This window comes from Mytilus trossulus, chromosome 7 (genome assembly GCF_036588685.1).
Source record: "Mytilus trossulus isolate FHL-02 chromosome 7, PNRI_Mtr1.1.1.hap1, whole genome shotgun sequence".
NCBI lineage: Eukaryota > Metazoa > Mollusca > Bivalvia > Mytilida > Mytilidae > Mytilus > Mytilus trossulus.
The window spans coordinates 31,289,194-31,311,861 of record NC_086379.1 but is presented as its reverse complement, the minus strand read 5'-3'; the positions used below and the strand labels follow the sequence as shown (position 1 = coordinate 31,311,861).

The window sequence follows — 22,668 nt, the reverse complement described above, 5'->3', positions numbered from 1 at the left end:
AAATATATATGTATGTAATTGATCAACAGCTAAGTAAGACGAAAGCAGGATTTCATTAAGTTAAAGGATGCACTGATGGAATATTTGCTTTACAAAACATCATTGAACATATACAGAATGCAAAGGCACCTTTACACCAACTTTGTGGATTTCTATAAAAAGTTTGACACCATCAACAGAAAGAGCTCTTAGAGATATACTATGAGCATATTGGATTCCAAAAGAAATAGTCAAGCTTGTCACAAATACCTAGTGAATTCGCTTGCAGTGTAGGGCATAGCAACATCTGGTTTAAACCTTTTGAACAGTCAGGGGCGTTTCTTAAACAAGTTATTTTTTTAAATTACTTATATAAATATTTTTTTATTTTAGAAATAATAAAATTACTTAATAGAGTTATTTTAATTTTCAATAGAAACATAGACCACATGTAGTTTTCATGATTTTAAACAACATTTTATATCATAAAATAAAGAATTTATCAGATTTGAGAGGAGTATAGAGATAAAGGGTTACTTTGAAAATAATGACAAAAATATTACTTGAATAAGTTATTTTAAACATTTTTGAAAAAATAGCAATAACACTTATCTAAGGCACATATGTAATTGATTTAGGTTACAAATTATAAATAACTCCAGGTCTTAATAATAATTAATTCACAAGTATCTATCTATTTATATCAGTCTACCTTCAAGATTTTAGAGGAAAATGATAATTTAATAGTCCCAAGAGACCAATCTTTGACCCAGAAGCGTTGGTATGAAAGATAAGTTCGTCGGAAAGTTAATTAGTGTTTCAGAAAATAAGTTTTTATATATCAAGGGGAAAATAACCAGATAACTGTGAAAATTATTTAAAGCTAGTAAAATCTGTATTCTTGGACACCTATATAAATAATATTCAGGAAAATAACTTATATAAGTTATATTTAAATTAGCCTCGTTTTCAACATAACTTGTATAGGTAATTTTAATTGTTACTTGTTTAAGTAATGCCCCTGACTGTTGAAATATAAAGCTTCATACAAATAGTTCACTCAATATAAAAACAGTGTCATATTGACATGAATACCTTACAATCATTCTTGGCACCGAATATAGTCAAATACCTGCTAGATGGACATGTACACCTTGCAATCATTCACATTTTGTCATGTTGTTCTTTTTATAATAACCAATAGGGTATGGGTTTTGATAAAGGCTGTTATATGACCTATATAATTGTTTTCATCCAAGTCATTTGATCTCTGATGGATAATTATCTCATTGTCAACCATACTGCATATCCTTATTTGTATACCAAACACATCTTTTTTCAAGAAGGACAACATTTAAGTTTCAAGCTTTGTTGTACTAAGCATACTCCACTGGTATCAGAATATAGGACCTAAACATCTGACAGATGTAAAAAGCACTTATGAATTAAAAGTCTTCACTGCCAATTTGTAAACCAGATATGATGTCATTCTGTTCACTTCATATGTAGAAACTTGTGAAAAAATATTAAGTTCATTACACATATTCAAAGTTCCAAGCATCAGCTAACGAGAAGTAGGTGTAGGACAGATGCTAAAAGTGCTCACATATTACAATTCATCACTGTTAAGCTTCATTCTGTCAAGTAGTACATGAGAACAGTATGATGAAAGTATTTGTTTGACAAACTGAAGGACTAAGTGATTGCAATACAACCACCAATCTCTGAGAAGGAGGTATAAAAAGAAAATAGCCATTAAACATTTATATTTTTATTAACTGTCCAATAATGTAGCACTGATTAAACAGTCAGAATACTGACATGACAAGTTCACATTCTTGAATATGACTTTTTCCCTGAAGTCACTAGGACTTATCTTACAATAATAGTTTTAGTTTTGGTCAAATATCCAATTGAAATTGATTTCAATCATCAAATTTAATGTGAGTTTTACAAATATTTTCTTTACTTATTCTCTGTGCCTTTTCTATCAACTGAAAACAGAGAAGAAAACAAACACTTAAAACACAAATTACTATAAAAGTATATATTTTATCAGAACAAAGTAAAAGAACAAGTATGTCCTTGAGTAGTATTAATTATTTTCATTTTTTGTTGGGTTACTGTCTCATTGATGTTTATCCCACATGTTTTTTAATTCATATATAAAATCATCAAGCTTGAAGTAGAGGTATCATAGGACGAGTGGTCTCAGTAATTACTGTACCACAAGTCTGTCTAGAGGTTGTGAATTTGAACCCAGTATGTGGCAAGTACATTCCACTCCCATCTTAATTTACTAGGATTGCTCATTTTCTTGCAGAAGGTTGAAATAGCCTATAGAGCTAAAATTGATTTTTATCATAAGTTCACATAGACTCTGATTAAGTCTGAAAATCATTTTGATAAAACGATGTAAAATGCTGCAATTTTGAAGTTCATTAAATTGGTTTAAGGAAACAAAGCTTGTGTAAAAAAATTATTCATTCATTTATTGAATGATAGTTATTATATCCTTTGAGTTAAAGCAGGATAGAGTATAACCTTACAACTTAATGTGTTAAGAATTAGAGATGATCATGTTGTGGGGTCATAACAAAACTTTCTTCACTTATAATCTTACCTTTTGTGAGCCTCGTTTTTTCTTGTTTCCTTTGCTGCTGAATTTAGAATTTCTATCTGATTCTAACTTATTCCAGTAGTCTTTTTCTTCTTGTCCTGTCAATAAATACAACACTATGTCAAGTGACAACTTCATAATCTACATTTTTGAGTATATTATTTTTTTCTTCTAAATTTAACAATATACAATTACTGTCTTTTGGTGAGGTAAATGTGTGGTTTTATTGACTTTTGAAAAACTGATATTCACTGAGGCCAATGGACCAAGTGAATATCAGTTTTTCAAAAGTCAATAAAACCACACATTTACAGAAACAAAAGACAGTAAATGTTTTATTCCATACTCCGATAGAAATTAATGTAATGGAAAATATTTACCAAAACCAATTGTACATCAAACGTTTTTTTACCAAAATTATACACGTAAAAGCATGCGACGTTTTGCGCGGTGAATATCCTTTTTCCGCAGGTGAATATGCTTATTTATTCAAAATCCCATTCATATAGATAAACCTACTAATATTTTATCAATATGGAATAATACTATTTATCCTTGTCGATAGTGGCAGTGGACAGCTAGTCCTAACAAACAGAAAACAACATTGTGATTTCAAAACAAGCCCACTCTCTAACTTTATGTAATAACTTCCAGAATGTAACAAAAAATACAAATTTTGAAACTAGTCATTAAATCTTTTTTGCAATTCCATGTTTGGAAGAAAAAAAATGTTTTTTAGTTGTTTAATTTGTACTTAATGTTTATTCTTCATTAATCTATTTTCATAAATGTTTAGAAACAAGACAGTTTGGAGTTGTCAATTGTTATCTTTGGAATTTGTTATTTCAAGTTATTGTCATTTGTTATCTAAAGATTTTGTCTTTTGTTATCTCAATATTTGTCATTTGTTATCTCAATGTTTTGTCCTTTGTTATCTCAATATTTGTCATTTGTTATCTCAATGTTTTGTCATATGTAATCTCATAGTTTTGTCCTTTGTTATCTCTATGTTTTGTCATTTGTTATCTCAATGTTTTTATTGTTATCTTGAGGTTTTGTCTTTTGTTATCTCAAGGTTTTGTTTATTGTTACCTTGAGGTTTTGTCCTTTTTTTATCTCAAGGCCTTGTCATTTGGAAAATTTGGTGTTTATATTTATAGTCTCTGTTAAAACTATCCAAGATTATGCTTTGAGCTTGGCATATTGCAAAAATAACCATTTATAATAAAAGACTGTATTTCAACCTACAGAAGACTTTGAGGGTTATTTCTTTTTTACCCAACATTTTCTTTTGTTCATGTTTGATTATGCTGATCCTTTACCTTTTAAGAGAGTAAAGAAATAAGATCCACTAGTAGCCTCAGCAAGTCTTTTAGCACTATCACTGTCTTCCATTCTAATATGACCTGCCTTGTCTCCCTCTTTTACATCAATATAGGCTATCTGGTAACCTGTACCTAAATCTTCCTGTCAATTATATACAAATAGACTTTAATATAGCAATCTGTTTTAGGCTGTGTACAGTAAACATGTTTACATTTGGTTTAATGTAATGTACACTAGTTTCACATTAAATTTGTTCACATCTTTGTTCAAACTTGTAAACTATATGTCATTTAAATGGTCATTACCTAGAACCGAATTTCAAACAACTTTTCTAGCAGTTAGGGAACGACAATTTTTCCACAATTAAAAAATTAAGGCTATGTTTAGTGTTTTTATAACAAATAAATATATCAAGTTTAGACAAATATTTCTGTAAAGAACTTTATTAAGTGTTAAAAGTATCAATTTAATATAAAATTCGTTTCTTTTTTAAATATACATGGGAAAATTCAAGTTCTGAATGCCTAGTTTTGTGTACAATTAACCTTCACAAGGCCTACATCGACTTTGGACTGCATGTAGACAAGACATGATTTAAACTACATGTAAACATTGAGTGTTATCAATGGGAACGTAATTATGTTTGGTTTATTTGTGAGTTACACTAACACAACACCGAGTTAAGGTCAATGTGAACACAGCCTTATTTTGGTCTGAAACACATCTTATATTTTACTGCTCAGTAGGCCCCAAGGCTCCGTGTTGACCTAAAATGGATTTCTTTTACAAATACAGAAATGGTATTTTTTTTGTACACAAATAAGGCCATTAGTTTTTTCTTTGAAATTGTTTTACAATGTCATTTAAGGGCCTTTTATTACTGACTATTAGTATGGGCTTGGTTCATTGTTGAAGGCTGTACAGTGACCAATAGTTGTTAATTTCTGTGTCATTTTGTTCTCCCCTGGAAAGTTGTCTCATTGGCAATCATACCAAATTGTCCTTTTTTTAATGTTTTGTTTATTTTCAGGTCAGCAACATCATCACAAATTATTATATAAACACCCACACAAATAAACTGTTGACACAGATGTATGTCTCTTTTTGTAATTGTATTAGTATTATCAAAATGTTGAATTTGAAATAGCAGTTTTCAAACAATTAAACTATGCAAAAATTCTAAGTCCATAAGCGGCCAGGGCCAATAAACCACCTTAGAAAGAGAAACTGCATACGTACCATTGACTTACTGAAAAATCAGAAATTATTGCATGCATTTATTATTGTGATTTTGTCATTTTATACTTAAAAGTGATTTTAATTTTTACGATTTTGCAAAAAATCCTGTTAATTCATAAAAAATTTCAAAATGAAAGTTAAAATTAATGCATTTACAACTCTGTCCCATTTTTTGCAATAACAAAACCTTGCAATAATTTCTGAATTTAAAGTATTATAAGTGGTTTTCCTTAAACTTACCTAAGCAAACTTTAACTTGTAAATAATGCTGACATTTCAAAGTCAAATAGAATATGACTGAGTTGGCAGGGCCAAATAATCTACATTGAAATGAGATGTTCCTATGCTACAGCTCATACCAAATATCATTGATTTACTACTTGTGGTTACCCATAAATTCACCTTATCTCAAACATGTACATGCAAACTAAGCAAATGTTAAAAAGTCAATAGACAATGACTGAGGGGTGCAGCCAAATAATCTCCATGGAAATAAGATGGATCAATGCTCATACGACTGCATATTAAATATAATTCATCACATCAAAGAATGCTTGCATTTGCTGAAGGCAAGCTGAAAGTAATACAATATTCAAGTTGCTATATATACCTTGACTTCCTTCCTGTAAAGCGGTTGTCCTGACGTTATGTAAACTATTACATCGGGTACAAACTCTATTTTTGGTCTATCTGTGGATTTCTTTACATCTGAAAGACCATTAGAGATTGTTGTTAATTAAATTCATTATAAATACTATCCATTTACTCTGAAAAGGTACGATTTCATAAGAGAATCTTCCTGATGAGTCTTTTGTAGAAGAAACATGTGTCTGGTATAAAAACAAAATTTAATCCTGGTATTTATGATGAGCTTATTTTGTTTCATACATTTTCTATGTTATGTATAAATTTTTTAACCAGACTTCGAAAAATTTTAAATAATTTAATTGTAATAAAAAGTATATTATTCTTGGACATTACACTCTTTTAAATTTTTCCTAATAATAAATATATAAAAGATGCTTGAAATTGGACTTCAAAACAGTGACAAAATTTGTTTTGTAAGATTATCGGTCAGAAGATAATATTTATGTTTGTGCAAAATTTCTTATTAAAACTTCATTGTCTACTTTAGGTAGATAATCCACAGAATATCAGTAAACTATATGGCTTTCTCAATAAAATCTTTCATATTTTATTTCTGGCAATATCTCTTTGACTCTACCTAAAATGACTGCTCTAGCTTTTGTCAAACATGAAGATTGGGCTTAAATTAAAATATTGTTTGTTTCCCCAATCCAGACCCTGCCAAGCCAGGTGTGGGTAGGTAGGTAGGGAAATAATTTTATTTTCCCAAAAGCTTGAATATAGCAAGCCTGAAAATCCAAAATGAATAAAATAATATTTGACTTAGTTTTGACAATAAAATTTTATGAGTACTGTAGCACCAATTTTGAAGGGTCGGTCGGGATTAGGGAAAAAAACAATATTTTATTTTAGGCCTTGGTTACTATATCAACAAAAACGAGAATAAAACAGCAACTTATCCTTTCATTACCAATCATTTCTTTTTCCTTTTCTTTCATTTCTTTGTCTATTTCTTCTTTCTTTACTTTTGTTAATGTTTTCTTCAGTTTGTTCATGCTTTCCTTTTGTAATTTAAGATATTCTGTTCTCAAATCCAACCATTCTTTTCTAAAATATTCATCATCCAATAAAAATTAGGTATTAAACTTTAAGTATTTTCAATTTTATCTCAAGAAAAAAACTTCTATGTTAATATTATAAATCTACAAAATAACATCTGATAGCACAATAGTCTGACAGATTGCAGTATAGATAGTTTTGAATTTTGTCTATATACCAATTTTCATACAGGCTTCAAACTTCTGGAATTAAGGGCAAATATGCCTAAAATGCTAAAATAAAACTTATTTGAGATATTGTTACTACTACAGGTATTAAGATATGAGTCAAAACTTTACCCCAAAATATGTTCTTACATAGTGTATTTTTAGTGCAAAATACCTTTTTTGGTAAAGAGTTCAATATTTTGTTAAAAAAGGATGGGTAAAATGACAAATGAAAATATTGCAATTTCAAAATGTTTATGATGTCATACTAACAACAAAAGATGACTTTCTGCACTAAATTTCTAGATTTCTATAATCACCTGGTTATTTATCAATAAAATAAACATAATCTTGTAAGTCGTATTAAATAATTTTACCTTTTTGCAAGTCTAGTGGCCAAATAATGGCTCTTATATCATGACTCCTCATTTCAAAGGAAATTACTCAAAGATTGTAAATTTGTTCTCAAAACAGAGGGGAAAATTGCTTATCCTTCGCTTCGGATTATGTCAATAACACATAGGCAATTTGTACATAAATCAGTACCCCATATATATCTCTGTTTCCATCAAAAACTTACTTAGAAATCACTCTTAGTTCTGGTATATCCTTTTGTTTAGTTTTATGATGTCTGTTTTTCTTTCTCTTTTCGATAACTTTTGCTACTGATTTTTCATCTCCTTTACTCACTAAAGATTTTTCACTTTCTTTATTTTCTTTATTGTCACAAGTTTCCTCTTTTTTGCATATTTTTGATGGAGGTTCTATTTCAGTATCAACAGTATCTAATGTTTTACGCTTGCGTGTCTCTCTGTCACTTTCAGAACATTGATCTGAAGTTTCTGATTCTGTCACTGAAATCTGTCCGTCACCTTTTGATTTCTTTCTTTTCTTACTTTTATTCTTCACTGATTCTTTGTCTCCACTTTCATCTGTCTTTGGTACACTTAAATCTTTATTATCCTTCTCTGATTGAGAGACAACTGTTGTTTGGTCTTTGTTATCATATTCTAACTTTAATTGTTTTGTGGTGTTTTCCCCTCCATCAACACTACACTCACTAGTTTGTCTTCTTCTTTTTCTCTTTTTTGCTGATTTTGATGGTGATTCTGTAATGCTTTTTTCTGGTGATATGGGAACATCCTCTAAAATAAACATATACCTTTCTTTTTCTTTACTACTGTGGATTTATTATTATCATTTTATGGATAACCATTTTCATTTATTTAGATAAAAATAAAGAAACAGCAGAAGTTTAAAACCACATCATTTTAAATCATATTCTTTTTCAATAAATTTTCAACATTGATTAAGGCAACATGAGACAAATAATTAAAGGATGAATAAAACTATTATAATACATGCAGTATTACTGTGAGTAAACTCACAAAACAATTTCCCCCAAAACATCCCCCCTTTTTCTTCTTTCACTTTTCAGAGTTGATTATCTCCCCTCTTCTGATTGGACTAAGATTATCTCCCCTCTCTAGTCAATAGACTATTAACGCATATGACAGCATTGAAATAAGAAAGTCTTTTCAAGTAGCTTTCTACAACTTCGTAGTTTTATCAGTATCCATCTAGCCATTTAGAAAGGCATACTCCACAAAAACTTTGTATAGTGTTAACACAGATATATATTTGCCTGAATGACCTTATCAAAAACTTGAACACTTATTGATGCTGTTTACACTTATACAGGAAACGTCATACCTTAATTTCACTCAGCTGACTTTCTTCACATATATTATTAAAACATGAAGTAACAAGTTAATTTATAACACCAGGAAGAAGACAAACCAGGATCAAATTTACCATTGTTTTAAAATAACTCAGTAAAATGTCTGGTAAATTACCTGTGTTTTGAAGAGCTTTCTGTAAATGAGTCATCTGTTTACTGGTCCTAGGAAATTTCCCTGGTTTGTCTCCAGCCTCTGCAGGAGGGTTATTTAGTTCCTGGAAAATATCATCAAATTCTGGCTACACTTATCAAACTCTATATTATTTATTAAATGTATGTTCTTAGATATTTAATTTCATGGTTTTGCCAAAATTTGCACACAAGCCTATAGAAATTTTGTTATTCGTTGAACATTTAATTTTGTGGTTCACCTGTACCCACAAAAGCCATGAAAATTGGTATCCAACAAATACCAGTATTAATGAATCCACAGTAAATATATACTGACCTCCTAAGCTGTATGTGCTGACTCTATACTATCAAAATCTTTAAATGCAAATCCATTAAAATCTCCTGTAGATTTAAACCTAGGTATACTGACATATAGTCACTAAAGTAGATAAGTATATACTGACCTCACAAGCTTTATGAGCTGACTCTATGCTATCAAACTCTATAAATACAAAGCCTTTAGAATCTCCTGTAGATTTATACCTAGGTATACTGACATATAGTAACTAAAGTAGATAAGTATATACTGACCTCACAAGCTTTATGTGCTGACTCTATACTATCAAACTCTATAAATACAAAGCCTTTAGAATCTCCTGTACATTTATACTTAGGTATACTGACATATAGTAACTAAAGTAGATAAGTATATACTGACCTCACAAGCTTTATGTGCTGACTCTATACTATCAAACTCTATAAATACAAAGCCTTTAGAATCTCCTGTACATTTATACTTAGGTATATTGACATATAGTAACTGAAGTAGATAAGTATATACTGACCTCACAAGCTTTATGTGCTGACTCTATGCTATCAAACTCTATAAATGCAAAGCCTTTAGAATCTCCTGTAGATTTATATTTTGGTATACTGACATATAGTAACTAAAGTAGATAAGTATATACTGACCTCACAAGCTTTATGTGCTGACTCTATGCTATCAAACTCTATAAATGCAAAGCCTTTAGAATCTCCTGTAGATTTATACCTAGGTATACTGACATATAGTAACTAAAGTAGATAAGTATATACTGACCTCACAAGCTTTATGTGCTGACTCTATACTACTGTGAAAGTACTTTTGTTCGTGGGGTACCAATTTTCGTGGTTTTCGTGGATGACTTTATCCACGAATTTAAGTGTCCAATGAAATAAAACAACTATTGTCCAAAATCAAGAGTGAAGACAAGGAAAGATCGCAATGTACATGATGTATGTTTAACAACTGATATGATCAAGAGAATGTATTGAATAACGCCAAATCTGAGAATACTTTATTAGCAGTCACAGAACTACACCTGCATGCAGGAGTATACCCATTTAATCTTAAGTAACCTAAACTGTATAACTGTTGATCTTTTAATTCTCATTAGAAATATTTGTCATCAATGAAAGTCAGATTTCCGGTATTGTGCTAGTGTGATAAAGTGTTCATTTCATATCCTCATAGTTCTCGTACACATGGGATATAATATAATTTCATGCTGGGCTTGATTTTGACAAGAATTATTTGACAATTTAAGATACGTTTATAGCATTTGTTTATGTTACTGTTTTCTTTAGGTGACATGTTTATGGCCTAGTTAACCCCTTTGATGGTCTTTAATCTGTTGATCACTTTATCTGGCCGGGTTTATTACTAATTAGTGTTGTCACTACAATTTACAGGGTCAATAGATATAGGAAGATGTGGTGTGAGTGCCAATGAGACAACTCTCCATCCAAATAACAATTAAAAAATTAAACCATTATAGGTTAAAGTACGGCCTTCAACACGGAGCCTTGGCTCACACCGAACAACAAGCTATAAAGGGCCCCAAAATTACTAGTGTAAAACCATTCAAACGGGAAAACCAACGGTCTGATCTATATAAACAAAACGAGAAACGAGAAACACGTATATATTACATAAACAAACGACAACTACTGTACATCAGATTCCTGACTTAGGACAGGTGCAAACATTTGCAGCGGGATTAAACGTTTTAATGGGCCCAAACCTTCTCCCTTTTTCTGAAACAATAGCATAACATCACAACATATAAAACATACGATAAAATATCAATTGGCAGACTTAACTCAATCAAAAAACGTATGATTACACAATGAACGAATAAATTTGATCTGCGATATCTGAATACAAATGCACAGTTGATTAAATATTAGAGACAAACATTCATGACCAAAAGGCTTACAAACAAATTCAAACACACTGAGAAATATTAAACCAATCAGTGTTCACTTCAGAAAAAAACCGTTTTTTTATAATCTTGAAGTTTATACAAATGTTGCAAGAATAAGTGAAAAATTGAAGATATTACAAATAATCAAAGCTGGTATACAAGCAAGATCCATATAAATAAAAAATGACAAAAAAGCATTATAAACAGTATCAACAGGTCGAATTAACAAGAAAATACGATTTGAGAGTACTCGCAGTTTCTGACAGCTAGTTAAAAGCCAAAACCAATTAATAGTAAAAAATCATGCATCAGAGACTAAAATCGACTAAAACACATCACAGGGATTTAGTATTTTAACGTCATTAATAGTCAAAGAAGACATGACTAGTGCAATGCCAAAAATAAATGTATCGAGAGGTAGTAGTATAGTGAAGAGCTACTTCTATAGAAATAAAAGTTAACGTGGCTGTGTCCCCTATACATCTCGCCTCAAAAGATAATGAAATTTAGTTATGTTTTAATTTGCTAATGACAAAATCAATATTAGTGCCAATGTGAACTATATTCAGAGATCTAATTACAATATTGGTACGATAACCCTTACTTATAAGTTTGTTTAAAGGTTCGATGAGTTTACAAGGATCACATAGTGATTTCCTCGCTTTAAGTACAATATTACCATAAAATTTAGGATGAGAAATACCATTTTTAATAAGCTTTCTACAGGTATAGCCAAATTTACTAATCAAATCTTTGTATCTATGAAAGAATTTAGTAAAAGTTTTAAGTAATTTATGGTATCGAAATCCCTGACACAACAATTTACCAGTGATGCATCAATGTTTACTTTGTAATTTCCTTAAATCCAGACTATTTGTATTCTTAGTGTCTAAAGGCTTTAATTTTTCTTTTTTTTTCTTTCTAGAAAACTAAAATCCACGAATTTAAAAACCCATGAACATGTAAATATTGCTAAAACCACGAAAATTGATACCCACGAATTTAAGTACTTTCACAGTATCAAACTCTATAAATGCAAAGCCTTTAGAATCTCCTGTAGATTTATACCTAGGTATACTGACATATAGTAACTAAAGTAGATAAGTATATACTGACCTCACAAGCTTTATGAGCTGACTCTATACTATCAAACTCTATAAATACAAAGCCTTAAGAATCTCCTGTAGATTTATACCTAGGTATACTGACATATAGTAACTGAAGTAGATAAGTATATACTGACCTCACAAGCTTTATGTGCTGACTCTATGCTATCAAACTCTATAAATACAAAGCCTTTAGAATCTCCTGTAGATTTATACCTAGGTGTACTGACATATAGTAACTAAAGTAGATAAGTATATACTGACCTCACAAGCTTTATGTGCTGACTCTATACTATCAAACTCTATAAATGCAAAGCCTTTAGAATCTCCTGTAGATTTATACCTAGGTATACTGACATATAGCACTGAACCACAGCTGTCGAAGATTCTCCTTATATATTCATGGTCTACATTGTGTGGTAGACATTCCTGTTGAAAAAGAAGTACAATTCATTGATCTTTGCCAAAATGAAATGATTAAAGTTTTAATGATATCATAACATTACCAAGCATCTAAGTAAATGTATATAATATCTGAATATATTAATAAATTAATAATAATTTTTATTTCAAGATAATAAACTTAATTTCTACAAACAGCCTATGGGTAGTGTGTATACCAAGAGAGCAGGAGTACATGAGTCCGAGCTCAAGCCAGGTCAAACCAAAGATTTTATTTTGATATTAAATTGGTATTTGGTGCAACTCTGCTAAGCAACAAGCATTAATGAGTAAGAGCAAAGACTGAGTAATACTAATGTGTCAAGGTATAAAGTCACATGTTTTCCTGTGGACTGTTACCATGTGAACTAGCGTATTATAAATATGGCTCAGCATGTCAGTATGGTACAGGCCAAGGTGATATTCATTATTACATTAACATGTTCTTGTCCTGAATATGAATTTAATTTCCAACTTGACACTAGGCAGCCATCCATCATCATCCTCAATTAGTGCAAACACTACAGGGAAGGATCCAGCCATTTTAAAAAGGGGGTTCCTAACCCAGGACAAAAGGGGGGTTCCAATCACATGTTCCCATTCAAATACATTGATTTGATTGTCAAACCCCCCCCCCCCCCCCCCCCCTCTGTCTGGATCTGCGTCTGCACTACCATGTAGTTTTAGAGATATAATAGAGAAAATGGCCAATATGTGTGAAAATTGTTCGTGAACACAATAATATAAAATATATACCCATTCAGAATATCTACAAAAGAATTTGTTTATTCTTATTTTATAAAGGCAAACTTAAGATAGATAAAAGAATTATGGTGACTTGAATAACACTGGCATCACTCAGATTACAATTCTACCTTGACAGGTAAGTTTGTATTTTGCCTATAAAATACTTATTTAGCCTTGAGAATTGAAAGGTTAGTTTATCCCATTCATACAATAGGAGTTTACCTATGAGGATCAGAACGGGGTTTACAGAATAGAGAATACAGGTAACAGGAACAAAAAAATAAAGAAAATGAACAACAAAATAAAGAAGAGAATATTGTGGTGCAAAAGCATAAAGAATAGATGTGCAAAATAACTTGAAAAGGTAACTTGGGTAACTGTAATGCAATACTGATAATATAACGGTTAATGTACAGAATTGATAAATAATCTTGTAACAGAAATACTTAATAGTAAAATCATTTTCATAAGAATTTTACAGAATGAGAGTTATTATTAAGGCTATTAAAAGAAAAATGCCCATAAAATTAAAAGAATAGAGATATTAATAAAAACCCATGCAGGTCCTCATGTCATTTACATTGTCAAAATATAGGACACATCATTGTTATTCCAAGACTAAACTAGACATCTAGTCAAACTGGTTTGGTATAACTCACTGCTTCATGCCCTAGATGTCAATTTCACAGTGACCTTATGTGAATGTGCTAAAAGTACATTGTCCTGTCATATTTATTGATTTGCTGTTGGGACATGACCTACATTGTAGACATGCAAAACAGTGGCTTGAGATTTCAAGTTTATAGGAATCAATATAATCTTAAAAGTTTATACTATATGAACTGATATTACATGTAGTATAATAAATTTATATTTGGAATTTTATACTCTGGTTAATGTTTTTTTTGGAACCAAGATGTTTTCTTCATTCTTGTTCACATTATGATTATTCTAACCTTCAATGCACATTTAAAGATAGAAAAAATTTCAGCTCTCATTTAAAATATTTTGCAACTAAATAATAATCTGTCAGATTTGGTGTAAACAAAATACAAGACAGTGTAATAGATAAACTGCAAGCATAGTCTATTTCTATAAAATCAGCAGATAATTTTTTTATATATCTGAAAAAAAACCTACCAAGTAAAGAAATATGCAATTACAAGGCATAAAATTACCCTAAAATTCAACTAAAACATATTTTGAACAATTAAATCGACAAGTTGCACAGAGTTTAAGTATTGGTTAGAATATAGGGTTCTTTTGTACTTTAACAATATCACAATAACAATAAAGTGACCTTAATTTTGGACAAGGTAAATGGCATGAAGCCAAATTTATCCTGCAACTTCTATTGTATGAATGGAATAAACTGACCTTTCAATTCTCAAGGCTAAATAAGTATTTTATAGGCTAAATACAAACTTGCCTGTCAAGGTAGAATTGTAATCTGAGTGATACCGGTGTTACTCAAGTCACCATAATTAAGCTTTTAAAGCAAATGTCACTGTCAGTTTGACCGACAAAAGAGTACCAAACTAATTGATATTTTATCGTATGTTTTTATATGTTGTGATGTTATGCTATTGTTTCAGAAAAAGGGAGAAGGTTTGGGCCCATTAAAACGTTTAATCCCGCTGCAAATGTTTGCACCTGTCCTAAGTCAGGAATCTGATGTACAGTAGTTGTCGTTTGTTTATGTAATATATACGTGTTTCTCGTTTCTCGTTTTGTTTATATAGATTAGACCGTTGGTTTTCCCGTTTGAATGGTTTTACACTAGTAATTTTGGGGCCCTTTATAGCTTGTTGTTTGGTGTGAGCCAAGGCTCCGTGTTGAAGGCCGTACTTTAACCTATAATGGTTTAATTTTTAAATTGTTATTTGGATGGAGAGTTGTCTCATTGGCACTCACACCACATCTTCCTATATCTATCTCAGTACATGAATGTCACAAAAGTGTATATTCAGTACTGCAGTTGAATTTTAATGAAAAATTGATATTTTATGAAATTTTATTTTACCACATAAACTGTTCTATCATCAATATCTTTAGCACTGCTAACAGGTTTAGTTCTTTTTACTTTTAAACCATCTTCACTGACCTGAAAATAAACATAAAAAATATAAATATAACCAATCTAAATAAAAAACTGACAAATTTTAAGCAGCACATTTTCCAATACTGTTAGGTATATTTGAGCGATAGTAAGGGCTAAAATAACTAAAATAACTAAATAAAGTATAGCTTGCATCAATTATTTCGATTCTGAATAGGACAATTAAGGTAATTTCTATGTCCGATTAGTATATGCGTAAAAGTGTTTGTGTATGCTCTACCATGAATCTCCCTTTTTGTGTATGTAAAGAAGTAAACAGCTGGCACCGTGATATTTCAGAGGGAAGAGCTTGCACAGCCAGCATGAACGGTTGTCATATCTAGGTCAAATATGTCAATTTCGGAATGCAACACATTGCAGTCTTAATAAATGAATTAGTAACATAATGTTCACCATTTAAGAGTTTAAAAGTGTTTTAAAATTAAGGAAATATATTAAGTGCATGATTTGATAAAAGAAGTCCATGTATGCATGTGCAAACAAATTTTATTGGATTAAGATCATGGGTTTGTTCACAAAGCGAAAGAAGCATGTGATATTAGAATAGTCTGTAAGAGTTTAGATTTTATAAGGTTTACACCATATAACACTGGATACACTTACTTGTAAAAGTTTAGACTTTTTAAGGTTTACACCATATAACACTGGACACACTTACTTGTAAAAGTTTAGACTTTTTAAGAGCTGATGCAATTACACTGGCGTCTAATGTCATCTCCTTTATCTTATTGAATCTCAAGAAAACATCCAAGCTAATATCTGGAAAAAAATCAATAAAATCATTCATAATTCACTGTAAGATTTAACTAAAAACTGCTTTGTTCTGTTAACTTAATTGTAATGTTTTAAGTTAAAAAAATCCTTCTTCATGTTTTTTATTTAAAATAAGAATTCTTTAATTAGGAGAATGATATTAGTTCCCTAAAACTGACCTAATCAATTTTAAAATAAAATTGTTGATACAGTTGCCTTTGCTACCTCACCAAAAGCACTCTAAAGTTTCCCCTCCACAACTTTGTTAATCCAGACAATAAACAAAAGCTAAGATATCTTGAGGAAAACAAATTATCCTCAACAATAAACAGGTTGGAGAAGACGTTACTAAGTTGTAAAACTTGTGTCTGATCTTTTTGTCATTTTGAACAATAAAATATGTTTAAATTAAACAGGTGTTATTCCTAGTTTTTAAAGTTATTAACAAATTGAACACAACAAATCAACGATTTTTGTTAATTATTATAGGACTATTAGTACTTTAGAAATGAAATGATATAAGATTCAATTTATTTTTTATAATAAAATTCTCAACAAAAAAAGGAAGTGTAAAGGAACATGCAAATCTTAGTTTTAAGGCATGGTTTCTAGCTGTGATTGGGTTGTTTATTTTTTTTCTTTTTGTTGTAATGCAGTGTCAACTATTATTTCTTTGGTAAAAATAAGTGCATCATGTGGACTATTATTTATTGTTTCATATTTTTCTTTGAGTATTGTCTGTTCTTATTCCAATGATGATTCCCCCTCCCCCTTTTCCCTTTTCCCCTTCTATTATCATTCAATGTTTCTATAAAAAAATACTTACATCCCTCTTCTGCGTCCACAATCTGTTTCTTCATGAATCTGTCCCTGCTTAAATTGGAATCACTGAAGTAAAATTCCATCTAAAATAAAAGTGTAACAAAAGAATGAACATGATAAAATTATGACAGAAAGAATTTAATATTTAAAGGATCTTTTAAGGACTCTGATATCCCCTGATCTAGATTAAAAAAAAAGATCTAAAAAGAAAACTCCAACACATGTTCATGTCCTAGTACCAAGTTAAAAACCTTACATGATATGGTTGATCTAGGATAGGTGCTTAACATAATCAATAGACACATGAATGACAATAGTGGACCATCAGTCTTGTGTATGTTTTGTGATGTTCCCTTGCTCTCTTTTTGCCAAATACTGCAAATAGCCCACATTTCCTCATTTTAACCCAAAAAAAAGAAAGATCTGCAAGACCACCAATCAATACATTAACTTAATCATTGTACAACCACTGAAAAATATAATAGGGGAGGAAAAAGTACTTATAACACTAGTTTAACCCTGCATGAGTTCATGAGCTTGTCCTAAGTTATGTATTTTGTTGAGTATTTTCAATTACTTTAATGTTAACTTTTTTATGTCTATCAAAACTTTGGTTAACACGATTACTTGTCTTTTCTACATTAATTCATCAGATCAGGGTCATCATAAAGCTTGACACTGCTGACATTTATTTATTTATTTGTATTGTTGGGTCATGACGTTTATCTTTAAAAATTCATTGAATATTTATGACTCTATATATCATGTATATTTTTCCTTAAATGACATTACATGTATATATAGATTCTACCACTGCATCGAATGTGATACATTATGTACTATATTTATCCACTCGAGACAGTTGAATTTTCAAATTTAAAACGTGAGGCTAGTCGAGTGTTTTAAAAATATTCAAAATTTAACTGTCGAGAGTGGATAAATATCGTATTACACGAGATGCAATGGTAGAATCTGTTTCTCTAATGATTTTCAGACATTATGCAGGCAAACGCATTTCTTCTTTTTGAATATTCTGCAAAAAGATGTGTTCTTTCAATGTGACGTCATTAGGTTGCCTTTTTTCATGCCGTCGCAATAGGAAATTCAGAAGAAAGCAAGAAAATTCAAAGTCATAATCAGATTTAAACCAATGAAGAACTGAGATCAAACCAACCACACGTTGATTAAATTTTTTTATACAATGGGTGCAGAAAGGGATAAATTGATGAAGAATTAGAGAAAATATTATATATTATGACCTTGAGACTTATTGAACAAACCTGTTGCTTGATGCGACCATATAAAGCTTTCATTCTTTTCCTTGGCTTCTTGTCCTTTGAAGTCTCTGTATCTAATGTTTCTGTTCCTGCCATAACACTGAAAAAATGATTTCTTAGTATGAAATATAATGTTAACCTCATATCTTAATTCATACATTTTGTTTTCTTTTTATATTATTATATAACTGTGAACCAATTTTTTCATCTATGATCTTAATAGATATAAGGATATATGTTAGGAATGTTCTTAAACATTAATAAATTGATACAAATTCTTATTATAAAGGAATATAAATAATTATAATTTATGTATTGTTCCATACTTTCTTCACATCAATTTGATAAAACACTTTATTTTACTCCCTTCCAAGCAAAAATCAAAGTGATGGAAATCACTCATGGAAAGATTAGAATGGTAGTTTAAAAAAAAATCATATTAAGGTATGGTGGGGGGGAATGAACATTAATAAAGCACTATTGCTGAAAATTTTCGGGTATAAAAATAAAATGAGCTCATTTAATCAAATAATATGGGTCTCTTAATTTGCACAATATTTATTTTATCTGCAGTTTATATCTTATCCAAAATAATGTTGCCTGTTCTGAACATGTTTCCAAAAAACAAACCACTGCAAACCAAAATTCTTCTAGTAAATGCTTCCAACTATCATTGTAAGACATAAAATCTAGACCAACAAAAATAATCTAAATATGTTGTAAAATGAAACATACATGTAGGTTATATGACATTGAAGAATAAAAGTTTTTGAGTGACTTTAGTTCAATTTTTAATGTATTTCTCAAAACAGGGCATTCAAAATGTACTTTTTCAACGTAAACAAATTAAAACTAGAGGCTCGAAAGAGCCTGTGTCGCTCACCTTGGACTATGTGAATATTAAACAAAGGAAGCAGATGGATTCATGACAAAATTGTGTTTTGGTGATGGTGATATGTTTGTACATCTTACTTTACTGAACATTCTTGCTGCTTACAATTATCACTATCTATAATGAACTTGGCCCAGTAGTTTCTGTGGAAAATGTAACAGGTAGTAACCAGATGCTCCGCAGGGCGTAGCTTTATACGACCGCAGAGGTTGAACCCTGAACGGTTGGGGCAAGTATGGACACAACATTCAAGCTGGATTCAGCTCTAAATTTGGATTGTGATTAAATAGTTGACACAGCATAGGTTTCTGACACAGAATGAATGTGTTCTAATGAACTTAAATTTTTTGTTTTCTCTTAGAGCAATTCACTATGCTGTTGAATATTAATCCTCTCAAAAAAATGTTTGAAGAAATTTTCTTTTTATTTATAAAATTTCAAATGAGAAAATTGAACCCAATTTTTTTAATCACATCCCCCTTTCCCTTATTCCAAAACTAATCTCAATTAAAATTTCTAATGGAGTTTGCGACAATAACTACTCATTTAAATACAGCATAAAATATTAAGATGTAAAAAAACTGCTTGTTATCACTGAATGGTAAAGATTATTTTAATTTATCAGTTGGTAGTAAAAAGTGAATATACATTGTATATTGTATATATAACAAAGATTTAAGTTGATTCTGGACAAAGAAAGATAACTCCAAATAAAAAAATTCTTACAATTAGATATTTCTTGCTTACTATTCTGGACAAAGAAAGATAACTCTAATTAAAAACAAAATTGCTATTTCACAATATTTTGCAATAAGATATTTCTTGCCATTGCGCAATACTGTGCAATTGAAAAGACTTGCTATTGCACAAAACTTAATATAATAATTTTAGATCCTGATTTGGACCAACTTGAAAACTGGGCCCATAATCAAAAATCTAAGTACATGTTTGGATTCAGCATATCAAAGAACCCCAAGATTTCAATTTTTGTTAAAATCAAACTAAGTTTAATTTTGGACCCTTTAGACTTTAATGTAGACCAATTTGAAAACAAGACCAAAATTGAGGAATCTACATACACAGTTAGATTTGGCATATCAAAGAACCCCATTTATTCAATTTTTGATGAAATCAAACAAAGTTTAATTTTGGACCCCGATTTGGACCAACTTGAAAACTGGGCCGATAATCAAGAATCTAAGTACATTTTTAGATTCAGCATATCAAAGAACCCAAACGATTATTTTTTTGTCAAAATCAAACGAAGTTTAATTTTGGACCCTTTGGACCTTAATGTAGACCAATTTGAAAAAGGGACAAAAGTTAAAAATCTACATACACAGTTAGATTCGGCATATCAAAGAACCCCAATTATTCAATTTTGATGAAAATCAAACAAAGTTTAATTTTGGACCCTTTGGGCCCCTTATTCCTAAACTGTTGGGACCATAACTCCCAAAATCATTACCAACCTTCCTTTTATGGTCATAAACCTTGTGTTTAAATTTCATAGATTTCTATTTACTTATACTAAAGTTATGGTGCGAAAACCAAGAAAAATGCTTATTTGGGTCCCTTTTTGGCCCCTTATTCCTAAACTGTTGTGACCTAAACTCCCAAAATCATTACCAACCTTCCTTTGGTGGTCATAAACATTGTGTTTAACTTTCATTATTTTCTTTTTACTTAAACTAAAGTTATTGTGCGAAAACCAAGAATAATGCTTATTTGGGCCCTTTTGTGGCCCCTTATTCCTACACTGTTGAAACCAAAACTCCCTAAATCAATCCCAACCTTTCTTATGTGGTCATAAACCTTGTGTCAAAATTTCATAGATTTCTATTAACTTAAACTAAAGTTATAGTGCGAAAACCAAGAAAATGCTTATTTGGGCCCTTTTTGGCCCCTAATTCCTAAAATGTTGGGACCAAAACCCCCAAAATCAATACCAACCTTCCTTTTGTGGTCATAAACCTTGTGATAAAATTTCATAGATTTATATTCATTTTTACTAAAGTTAGAGTGCAAAAACTAAAAGTATTCGGACAACGACGACGACGACGCCAACGTGATATCAATATACGACGAAAATTTTTTCAAAATTTGCGGTCGTATAAAAATTCTTACAATTAGATATTTCTTGCTTACTATTCTGGACAAAGAAAGATAACTCTAATTAAAAACAAAATTGCTATTTCACAATATTTTGCAATAAGATATTTCTTGCCATTTTGCAATACTGTGCAATTGAAAAGACTTGCTATTGCACAAAACTTAATATAATAATTTTAGATCCTGATTTGGACCAACTTGAAAACTGGGCCCATAATCAAAAATCTAAGTACATGTTTGGATTCAGCATATCAAAGAACCCCAAGATTTCAATTTTTGTTAAAATCAAACTAAGTTTAATTTTGGACCCTTTAGACTTTAATGTAGACCAATTTGAAAACAAGACCAAAAATGAGGAATCTACATACACAGTTAGATTTGGCATATCAAAGAAGCAGATTTATTCAATTTTTGATGAAATCAAACAAAGTTTAATTTTGGACCCCGATTTGGACCAACTTGAAAACTGGGCCGATAATCAAGAATCTAAGTACATTTTTAGATTCAGCATATCAAAGAACCCAAACGATTAATTTTTTGTCAAAATCAAACGAAGTTTAATTTTGGACCCTTTGGACCTTAATGTAGACCAATTTGAACCAGATGCTCCGCAGGGCGTAGCTTTATACGACCGCAGAGGTTGAACCCTGAACGGTTGGGGCAAGTATGGACACAACATTCAAGCTGGATTCCGCTCTAAATTTGGATTGTGATTAAATAGTTGACACAGCATAGGTTTCTGACACAGAATGAATGTATTCAAATGAACTTAAATTTTTTGTTTTCTCTTAGAGCAATTCACTATGCTGTTGAATATTAATCCTCTCAAAAAAATGTTTGAAGAAATTTTCTTTTTATTTATGAAATTTCAAATGACAAAAATTGAACCCAATTTTTTAATCACATCCCCCTTTCCCTTATTCCAAAACTAATTTCAATTAAAATATTCTAATGGAGTTTGCAACAATTACTACTCATTTAAATACATCATAAAATATTAAGATGTAAAAAAACTGCTTGTTATCACTGAATGGTAAAGATTATTTAAATTTATCAGTTGGTAGTAAAAAGTGAATATACATTGTATATTGTATATAACAAAGATTTAAGTTGATTCTGGACAAAGAAAGATAACTCCAATTAAAAAAATTTCTTGCAGATATTGCTTGCTTACTATACTGGACAAAGAAAGATAACTCTTAATTAAAAAATGTTTGCTATTTCACAATATTGTGAAATTAGATATTTCTTGCCATTGCACAATACTGTGCAATTGAAAAGACT

At 30.5% G+C, this 22,668-nt stretch overlaps 1 protein-coding gene across 1 annotated transcript in view; it reads right to left on the bottom strand.

The window, feature by feature from the left end:
* Nucleotides 1–1,734: 1,734 nt before the first annotated feature.
* The window catches only part of LOC134724927 (la-related protein 7-like), a 28,661-nt gene continuing 7,727 nt past the window's right edge, over nucleotides 1,735–22,668 (bottom strand). Inside the window, exons 2-13 of the mRNA XM_063588304.1 lie at nucleotides 18,384–18,480; nucleotides 17,108–17,186; nucleotides 16,187–16,287; nucleotides 15,433–15,513; nucleotides 12,486–12,650; nucleotides 8,874–8,973; nucleotides 7,598–8,162; nucleotides 6,723–6,859; nucleotides 5,775–5,872; nucleotides 3,922–4,066; nucleotides 2,603–2,697; nucleotides 1,735–1,973 (exon numbers count right to left, since the gene is read on the bottom strand). Of these exons, the coding sequence (XP_063444374.1) occupies nucleotides 1,905–1,973; nucleotides 2,603–2,697; nucleotides 3,922–4,066; nucleotides 5,775–5,872; nucleotides 6,723–6,859; nucleotides 7,598–8,162; nucleotides 8,874–8,973; nucleotides 12,486–12,650; nucleotides 15,433–15,513; nucleotides 16,187–16,287; nucleotides 17,108–17,186; nucleotides 18,384–18,476 (1,728 nt within the window). The 5' untranslated portion in view covers nucleotides 18,477–18,480 and the 3' untranslated portion in view covers nucleotides 1,735–1,904. The remainder of the gene's footprint in view (nucleotides 1,974–2,602; nucleotides 2,698–3,921; nucleotides 4,067–5,774; nucleotides 5,873–6,722; nucleotides 6,860–7,597; nucleotides 8,163–8,873; nucleotides 8,974–12,485; nucleotides 12,651–15,432; nucleotides 15,514–16,186; nucleotides 16,288–17,107; nucleotides 17,187–18,383; nucleotides 18,481–22,668) is intronic.